The sequence below is a fragment of the Pteropus alecto genome, unplaced genomic scaffold (genome assembly GCF_000325575.1).
Source record: "Pteropus alecto unplaced genomic scaffold, ASM32557v1 scaffold49, whole genome shotgun sequence".
NCBI classification, from domain to species: Eukaryota; Metazoa; Chordata; class Mammalia; order Chiroptera; family Pteropodidae; genus Pteropus; species Pteropus alecto.
Genome location: NW_006443131.1, coordinates 1511020 through 1521118, shown reverse-complemented (window position 1 = coordinate 1521118; position 10099 = coordinate 1511020). Strand labels below are relative to the sequence as shown.

At 51.4% G+C, this 10099-nt stretch overlaps 1 protein-coding gene and 1 non-coding gene across 2 annotated transcripts in view; both read right to left on the bottom strand.

The window, feature by feature from the left end:
• Positions 1–10099, bottom strand: part of KHDC4 (KH domain containing 4, pre-mRNA splicing factor) — a 14296-nt gene that overhangs the window by 4008 nt on the left and 189 nt on the right. The window contains exons 2-11 of the mRNA XM_015598297.2: positions 9540–9756; positions 6870–6998; positions 6438–6517; positions 5236–5288; positions 4801–4964; positions 3816–4027; positions 3266–3326; positions 1981–2038; positions 1495–1748; positions 8–28 (exon numbers count right to left, since the gene is read on the bottom strand). Of these exons, the coding sequence (XP_015453783.1) occupies positions 8–28; positions 1495–1748; positions 1981–2038; positions 3266–3326; positions 3816–4027; positions 4801–4964; positions 5236–5288; positions 6438–6517; positions 6870–6998; positions 9540–9756 (1249 nt within the window). The remainder of the gene's footprint in view (positions 1–7; positions 29–1494; positions 1749–1980; positions 2039–3265; positions 3327–3815; positions 4028–4800; positions 4965–5235; positions 5289–6437; positions 6518–6869; positions 6999–9539; positions 9757–10099) is intronic.
• LOC112472188 lies at positions 4378–4506 on the bottom strand. Its single transcript, XR_003043582.1, has one exon.

Here is a 10099-nt window from a genome sequence, read left to right as displayed (position 1 = left end):
CAGGAATGAAAGGCCCGCTCATCGAACTCTGAGACCGAAACAGACCGAGGGGACAGTGTGAGGATGCTGGCTCGAGGAGTCGACGGTGGTCACGACGCACGTCAGTGACCGCTGCGCGCTACACGTCTCCCACCTGCCGTCGTCCGTCCCGTTTCCTTCGCGCACAGCTCAGCAGCAGTGCCACCGTCCCTTCCCACCTTCGTGGGACGGAAACACGAAATTATCATCTGTACGGCGCTTCGAACCCGGGGGAAGAAACTGCTGTGCATTCGAGCTACCGGGAGCAAACGTGGCCGCTAACACTCACTCAGCCTTCACGTGGTTCAGACGTCACCAGCAAGAACACTGACTTAAAGGCCTTCAATCAACGTGACCAGCTCATCTGGATCGTACATCTGTGAGTCCTTGCGGCAAAGCAACGTCACCTAGCACGTCCACGGGCAACTGGCCACGTCAAGAGTGAGCCTGCCTAACCTTTTAAGAAGCTGTTCCAAAAAGGAATACGGGCCATCAAAAGCCAGCACGCAGCAGAAACAAGCACTTCAAATGTCAGTGACCCACAGTTGACGTTTGCCGATGGCGGGAGTCGCGTCTGGGGTTCGCTGCGGCCCCGAGACAGCACCGTGATGCCGCCTCTCACCAAAGGAAACCGAAGCCCGGACAGGCCGCGTCACATGGATCGCAGAGCGCAACCCCGGACAGCACGGCACAGGCTGCCCCAGCCCCCCAGCTCTGCCAGACACAAAGGGCGAGCTCATGACCAGGGACCTGGACCGGGACGCAGGTCAGAGGCCCCGTCTCTCGTGGTGTCCGAGCCTGTCAGGTGCGCGCAGCCCGCAGGTGAGGCATCGGGCAGCGGTTCAAGGCTGCGGTCACTCTGGCACGGGTCCACTGGGAGGGGCCCACGGAGCACGGCCGGCCAAAACCCTGTTTCCATGCACCTCGCCGGCCCCTCCCCCTTCCTAAAGTTCCGGTTCCTCAGTTGGGGACACAGATGCCAGCGTACACAATCGAAGTGCGGCACACCCCTCTCTGGCTCTCGTACACCTACACGTGGCCGATTCTTCCTAAGGCGAGCGGGGAACCCCACTGCATTCCTTAGTGCCGTGAGGCCAGGCGTAGGCCGACGCCAGCCCACACCACGACGCTGGCCCACAGCCATGCGCTGCCGCTGGGTACTGCCTGCGGCCGCCTTTCCGCCTCAGCAGCAGAGTGGCCCACGGAGCCTGCACGTTCACCACCTGGCCCCCCGTGGAGAGCTCGCCACTGCTGCTCCCCAGGACCCTGGGTGGGACGCGGGACGCTGATTGGACTTCAGGTGTGCGCGGCCAGGCACGCACCACCCCCAGGTCCTCCGCAGACTGGCGGTGTCACACAGACAACAGAGTGACACCTCACGTGACATGAGGTCTGAATGCCAGCACCGCCGTCCACCCGCCCCGGCCCGGTGCGTCCCAACTCGGTGGCACCGTGCTCCCTGGCCCTGCATCCTACCTGCGCAGTGCTAGCTGGAGGCTGCACTTGTGTTATCGGGTACTGTGTTGGCACAGGTGGGACTCCAGTGGGTAACGCTGGCAAGACTCCGGGTGCCAACGACACGGCGGGTGGCACCATGCTTGGCACTCCGTAGGGAGGCTGAACTGGCTGCTGAGGGGGGGGAACAACAGGGTAACCAGACTGATAGCCACTGGATGGATAACACGGTGGCTGAGGAGGGACACTACTTATAGCAGAGGGTTGTGTGTAGCCTGAGGGGGAAGAAAAAAAGTGTTTAATCAGCTGCAGCAGAACGAGACAGTTTAGCCGAATATTAAACTTAATCTCTAGGGAAGAAAAACCCTGAGGCTCAAATGGCTTTGCACATCACCCTAAGCTGAAGGGAGCAGTACGAGTGCCCTGGCACTTACTCTAGCCTGACGTAGCATTCTATTCATAAACATCACTAGCAAAACCTTTCTATACACTTCAGGACATACACACCTGGCAAAGGTACAGCAGTATTAATCTGATTCACAAATCTAGAGTATTCGGCGTGGACCTGAAAAAGAAAGGTAAACAAATCAACACGGGGCAGCCCCGCTGAGTGAGGGTCTAACGCCCCGAGCGCAGGACCGAGGCGACTGCGCATTAGTCTTTCCGCGGATGTGTCCATCGAATTTAGACTTGTGCATCTTTTCGTTTCCCTAGTGACCTGTCTGTCCTCAAGGAGCTCATGCTTTAGTACAAGTTGAGAACTCTCCCTCTCCAGTTCTTTGTTATAAGACGAGGGCTGGAACCGGTCAGGGAAGTGATCTGGGACGAGGTTTGTTCGTGAAAGCGGGGAGGACAGAGGCATCCCGGAGGGGTGCTGCGCACAGCAGTCAGCACGGGGCGGAACACGGTCAGCCCTCAACCCGATTTCCTTTCGTGCTGGGAAAACTAACTTTTGCCCATTTGTTTATAAAATAAAAACAATGGATAATCAAGTAAGCTCTCGCCCCAACCACTGCAAACTGATTTTCGGCTACTGTGCTGTACCCCCGCTCTGGCTACAGCTGGCGTTAGGAAGAACCTGGAACACCCGCCCTGACCGACTGGACCAGGATTACAAGCACCGCTTAAATAACTGACCACTTTGAGGCTTTACAACACTAACGTACTCTACATTTCAAAAGCCCACACTGAAACAGCTCCCGAAGCAGAAACGCATGCCCACTGGGACGCCGGCAAGGGGACCGTGTCTTCCCCGCAGAGGACATCAGTGGCCAAACGGGGTAGTGGTCTGAACAGTCACCCCCAAGTTCGTGTCTGCCAGGAACCTCAGAACATGACCTCATCTGGAAGCAAGGTCTTTGGTCGTAGGTCACTGCAATGAGGTCCTACTGGGCCAGGGACCCTGAATCCAATGACTGCTACTCAGAGGGACGGACGTGGGGAGCAAGGCCGAGGGAAGGTGGGGGCGGAGATGAGTTCCCGACAGGGCAGGCTGGCCACGGACGGCAGCAGCCACCGGAAGCCAGGCCGGAAGCCTGGCCAGAAGCCTGATGTGGATCCTCCCTCAGGGCTTCCAGAAAAAAAACCACCCTGCCCACACCTTGACTCTGAACTTCTGGCTCCTGAATTGCGAGAGAATTTCCATTTTTTGTCACCCAGTCCGTGGTAATTTTGAATGGCAGCCTAGCAAACTAATGCGGGGGGGTGGGGGGGAGGGGTGTAGTTAAGATGCAGCTCAGAAGGGCAGTAACTGCTGTGACCGAGTATCATCAGATAGATAAACGCAACTCACTGTTTGTAAGAGATTCTCACAGAGCTTCTTGGCAGCAGCCAGGCCTTCTGGTTTGGGATGACTGCAAAAAAAGTAAGAACCAGGAAGTCAAACAAAAGAAGAATAAAAAAGACAGAACTGTTTCTCTTCACGTGCTGTTTAATACGTTCAACATGGCGCAGACCTAAAGCTTCTGAAAACCACAGAAAGACAGAACGAGGTCGTGAGCCCTCTAAAGTAGAACTAGTGTTGTTACCACAAATGTTTTATCGGTCTTTCTCTGAGTGACGGCACTTCTTGATGTGAAAAAAAGACGTCTTTCAAAATACTGCCACGATTTAATTAAAAGTTGTTAAGAGATCATGACACCTCATTTCAGAATCACAAACTTGTATAAATAAAACCCAAGACCTGAACGCTAAGAAAGATAATCCACCTCCTAAACCAGAAGTCTCATTAACTCATCACGGAGCCATCATCTCTCATCAAGCTCGCTTCTCTCGCTCCTGCTCTCACCGGTCTGTGCCGACCCGCCGACAAGGACCCGCCGTGCTCGGCCCCGGCCGCATACCTGATGTAAATGTACATGGGCTCAAATGCCTCCCGGCCCGACGCGGGCTCGATGCAGCCGGAACCTCTGCCCCGCAGGAACACTTTGGCACCGGTTTCAATCTGAATGTGCTGCAAGTAGGAGCAGCCTGGACCTTCCACTTTCTCCTTGACATTGAAAGTGGGCACGGCGTGTTCTAGACCCACGAATAATTTATCTTGAACATAATGCATCTATAGGAGAGCAGAATAAATCAGATTAAACAGAGAATACGTAATTAAAACCTTGAAAATTAATCTTGAAAATTAGTATATAAAACTAATTTTAATCCTTACTTCCAAAATAAGGACACCCCCCAATTTCTACCAAGAGCCCATATGAATAAACCTCATCAAGAAGCTTCATTTAAACGAGAACCATGAAGACCCCGTGCCTTCCTAAAACACCGACGCCTCACTCTGCTCGGCAAAATCCACTCAAGAGGTGAAAACTCCAAATCCTATACCGAGGAGGCACTCCCGCTCCCCCCGCCTGACAGAGACTAAGAAATGGCAGCCACGACGGCTTCCTGCGAGGCTAGACGTGGTGTTGGGTGGCGCAGTCAGCCCTGAGACCGTCTCCAGGAAGGGCTGCTCTCTCCCACCCTTTTCTCTAGGAGGATTGTATCAGCAGAGTCTTGCTTCATCAGACTCAGCCTTCTTAGTCCTCCAGCTGCCTTCGAGTTCACAAACACGAATTCAAGCCACTGCCTGCAAAGGCACAACGGGCACACCCTCTGGGCCACCACACCCCTTTCCGGAAGGGGTCAAGGTCAATAGCTAGGGAAGGGCCCGTAGATGTTCCTTACAGTGAACCCTAAATGGTCCACTGGTAAGATTTCAAAGGGAGGCTCTTCCAGACTGGAATTTCAGGATTTTACCTTTTTCTTCCCGCTTTCTGTGCTACTTGGCTTATGTCATTTTTATAGAAATGAGAAAGCTGTTCATGATCGCTCCATAAAACATACCCCTGACTGGAAGGGAGGCTTCTGGCCAACAGCTGGAGACAGCTGCACGATGGGCGCTGGCTGATGATACACTGTGACCGTCGCACCATTGAAAGTCGGACTTGTCCCTGTGGCAGCTTTCACCACCCCGTTGGTGATGATCTCTTTGATTCGGTTTACAGCCCCTAGGGAGAAACCCAGAGTAAGATCTCACACCAGAAAAATGAATGAACTGACTATACCCAATGATAAACACAGGCCCGTACTCACTCACTCAAGTATTAATTATAGGTGACCCGAGTGCCTGGCTCCCAACCTTGCCAAACCCTACACGCACTCATTGGTAGTTCAAAGAAAGAGTCAGAACAGCCACGAGGGACAGTCTGCCAACTAAGGACACACAGCCCTGCCCTGTGCCCTTCACGAAAAGCGATGTGTGAGCCAAACGCTACTTACGGTCCACTAGTTCCCGTGTCTGACCCTGGACGTGAAGATACAATGGACGATCCCTACAAAGAGAAACGGGATGGTGACCCTGACCGGCATCACCAGCAGAGCCAATGGGCCGTCCAAATGAGCCCGGTGCGCTCGACGTGTCGCCTGAGAAAAAGGGCGAAGCAGCACACGGAACGGCGCTGCCACCTTCCAGGAGCTCGGTCTGAGACCGGGGCAGCGAGCAAACTCCTCCAGCTGCGCAAGGTTAACCGGCGCCCAGAGGGATCGGATCTGTTCCGATGGGCTCACGGGTGTCAGCCTCCAGTCAACTCAGACAGCGCCACGTCTGGGAACGGGGCCCCTTTCCGCTGGCTAACGGGCTGCGGGCAAACGTGCTCTCGGCTCCCCGAATCAACGGGGCAAGCGACGGCCACATACAGATAAACTTTAAGGGCTCTTTAGATTATAACCCTGACAGTGGCGTAGCAGATTTTGATTACAAAGCAGAAAGTGATCAATAACCATAATTAATAAAAATCTATAGGTAAAAAATAACTGTGTTTAAAGACAAAATTGTTTGAAACAGCAACCAGCGAATCCACAAGGTCAACATATACTCTTGGTTTGAGGAGCAAATTTTGCCTCCTAATTATATTTAGTTTAGGCCGAGATAAAAAACGTTGTCTTGCCCGAGTACCTGTCTGAAAAACTGAAAACTGGAAGGGATGAAACTCAACTGAGGTGAGCCCTTTACCTAGATAACATACAAAGTACAACCGTCAGAGAGGCCTACGGAACCTGATCAACAATTTTTAAAGGAAAAATATAAAACAGGAGCCCACTTGCTGGGGAAACGTTTCCATGGAAAAAAGCCTGCATGTAAAATGCACACACTTTTAGAAGTAAACGCCTTAAAAATTCCTTCAACTTTAACTGTGCAATAGAAAAACCAAAGTGCAACAGGAAAGAAACCACCGCGACACCTGTTCCGTCTGCGGGGCACGCCGCGACCTCCCGAGGACCGAGGACCGAGGACCGAGGACGTGCACGCTCACCTGCACGCACACCGCTCACCTGCACGCACACCGAGCCCGCGCTCGCCTGCCACCCCAGGCGGCGGCCGCGTAAGCCGCTCGGCTCCACACACTCCCTAGGCGAGAAAGGCTGATGCGCGCTGCCGGTCCAGCCCCCCGCGCCCCGAAGCAGAGGACATGCGTACACACCCTGGTCCCACTTTGGCCTTCTCCTCGGCGGTCATGAACCTCCCTCGAGTTGACACCGCAGCCCCGCTAAGTCGGCTGATCTAAAGAGAAAACAGTCTGTTAAAAAAATGATGTGGCGACTGACGACGTGGACAACAGGTAGCAGGAAGGATTCGCCCCGCCCACTCGTTCCGCCACCAAGGAAGGCGTTTGCGCTGGGCTCTGAAATCCTGGCTCCGCTGCTTCTCACGCAGGCGGACCGCTGCAGGGAATCCACTCCTGTCTGTTCCTTCACTAAGGTCTTCTGCCTTAAATTAAACCCGCCCTTGACTCTGCAGGTTCTGACCCAAATCCACTAATAAACATCCGACACGGCTCTGTATTCTGAAGCCCTGCTTTTCTGAAACCACGCCCAGCCGCCAGCTCCCTGAGGGACGCCCCTCACCCACGCACCTCATCTTGAGTCTGCCCTCGAGTCAGCAAGTTCCTGCACGTGAGAGGCACATCATTGATCTCGACTTCAGCTACCACCAGGTCATCCTTGCTTTTACTGCTTGTTAGGCCTTTGCCAGGGGCCTGAAGCTACAAAAAGAGAAATCAGATTAAAAAGCTTATATGATGAAATATTTGTGCACTGTCCGATTCACAACTACCCCTTCCCAAGGCCCACCGCCTACCTCCCTCTCCCTTCACTGCCTGCAAATACCTGGAAACACTCTTTGGTCATTGTTCACAAACGAAACAACACACAAACTCTCACTAAAATGAGACCAAGTGCAGTCGATTTACTGGAAGGCCATCATCGGCCTTCTCAACAACCTTGGCCATGTGTGCATTTTTATGGCTACATAATTATAGAAACTCTACGGACTAGAAGCTGCAACCTCCACGAGGAAAACAAAAGGGCCCCGTCACGACGTTTGACGGCGCCAGGAGCCAGCTGAGTCTAAGGCACCATCGCTCGCAGAGCGCACGTGTCACAGAGAGTTGCCTTTGTGCCAACGCTACGGTCACGACATACCAGATTCGACCAACCCCGTCCTTGCGGTATCTCAAAAACCCTTAAACTGTATCTAATGAACGTCCTAGCCCATTACCCTCTATTAAGAAAGAACGAAGACAGCGGATGAAAAGCCAAGTGCGAGCGTAAAACCTGATCTGGTTTTTCTGCATTTCTACTGCACCAACTCCAGATCACTGGATATGAATGTCATCTTTAAACTTTTTATTCTCAAGATGGCCGGTCCCAACCTTAACTCCCCCGGGACAGATGTCTAGTCAATCTGCTCAAGGTAAAATACAGCTCATTTCTTTGGGCGTTAGATGTTTCTTAAAACGTGGAGGCAAACCAAATAGACTCAACATCTCCTCACCTCTGCCCCTTTCGGTACCAGTACGCCTCGCCTCTCTGAATCCGTACGGCCACCTTTGAGGTGCGCCTTCTGTGACAATGGAAGTGTTCTCTGGCAGCCAATATGGGTGCCAGAGCCACGTGTCTATGGAGCAATTCACACGTGGCTAACGTGACCCAGGAACTAAATTCTAAATTTCATTTTAAATTCAAATCTTAATGTATATAGATAGCCATATGTGGCCAGTGGCGACTAGATTGCACAGGTATGCATTACCAATCCCATCACAGACGAGGAAACTGAGGCTCATCTGCCAAAGCTGCTCGACCAGTAACTGGGGGTTCTGGGTTTTAAACCTAGATATTCTGATGTTTAATCCAGAATTTATGCACCATGCTGCCTCCTGCTGAGTTCATTTACCACGTTAAAGATTACTTTTATTGAGAAAAAATAAGTAAATAATTGACACCAGTATTCAGAATTTTAATAGTCAAGGAGCATTCCATCTTCATCGGTACCCTTTTACTATTTCTTTGTAGACTCTGGAAATGGACAAATGACTCACACAATCTTTGCAAACCATAAAAATACAATGAGGAATAAACTTCCAGTTCACTAAAAGTTCTCACTGATTTTGCAGAACTTGACTATTTCGGCATCCACACAGGTTATGGCTTATTGACATTCTTGCCAGCATTATCTACTGACACGCTGGAAGGCTGACGATTTCATTTTCTTTCTTTTTTCCTCCAGCTTTATCAACGTATAATTTAAAAACAAAAATTGTATGTTTAAGATGCACAACTCATTGTCTTGTTCTATACATACACTGTGAAATAATCACGTGAAATGCATTTTCAAATACAGAAATCTCTTCCCAGGTACATAGGAAGGCAAATTTTAACTGAAGCCAAAAGAATGTTTTTCAAATGACAATTACAGTGGAAGGGACTGACTCAGAACACGCCCAATTCTACAACTCTACAGGCTTTCAAGCCAAAGGTAAACAGCCAACTGTCCAGGGTGACTCTGAAGCAGACAGACATCTGTGCCTACCACTTGCAGGTCCTGGGCAAGTTGCTTTCCAGTCATGAGCCTAATTTTCCTCATCTGTAAACTGGTGGCAAAAATCCATTTCCTACGATTGCTGTTAAGGATTTAAAGGGCGAAGTACACGTTCGAGCCACACAGCCGGGCACTGGGCTCATTATTCCAGAGGAAGATTCCTGCACTCTATGGCAGAGGTGAAGGTTTCAGAGTTCACATCCATTCTAGTCAAGACTCTAACTACACCAGGGATTTTATATAATGACCAAATATTTTATCCCTTGTGCGAAAACAACATAACCACCCATGTCTACATTATTCACTTACTTTATGTTTAATCGCAGTTCAGGTAGGCAGTCATTAGAAAGCTGAACCTACAGATTCTAATTAGAAACATTTTAAAGCTCACTTGATTTACTTGAACTTCTGACTTTGGGAAAAATACACGTGTCAAAAAACATATTACACCGCCGCTTTACATGATTATAGAGCTAGAACCTAAGCTGAACTAAGTGAATGCAGACAAAACGATTTGTTCCGGAAACATAATCAGCCCATCGAAACTGCCTGGTAAAAACAAATGACAAAACATCCAATCCGATACATTCCAAAACCAAGTGATATTAACATCGTTTTCTCGATTCACACAAATGACTGCGAAATTACAGGATGACAAAACAACCCCTATTAAAATTGCAACTGGAGTCCCTTCATCTTCAAATACCTTCTCGGCAGCATTCTGCGCTGGTTTCAGCTTCCCTTTGGCCATCAGCATGGCATTGATCTTGGCGGCCACGGCAGCGGCGGCATCCAAGGCTCCAGAGGGAGCGGCTGTGGAGCCCCCCGGGCTTCCCCCGCTGCTGGGAACCTCCCCGCCCGGGGCCGCCGGTGGCAGGAAGAGAAGGGGGGCCGGAGCTGGCTGGTCCCATTTGCTGCGGCGCCTACGGTTAAGTAAAAAGGAAAAAATAGGCCCCAAAGCTCTTATCTATAGCAGCCTTCCCTTCTACGCCTTGGCGCCCGTCCTCCCTCTACCGCCTTCCCTTTACACCTCCGAATCGACCAGGTGTTAAAACTATCCCCTTAGACGATTACTGCAACGCTGCCCCAAATTCTCACTTCTTTCGACCCCTTTCCACAATCGACTTCTTTTCCATTCTGTCGTCCGTATGAAACTCCGTCCTGTCCCACACGCCCTCGTTTGAGCCTTCCCCTCGGCTCGTCCTCCCCTCGTCCCTCTGGCGCCCGCCGGCCTCTCCCGGGGGCCCCGGGCCTGCCCGCCCCCTC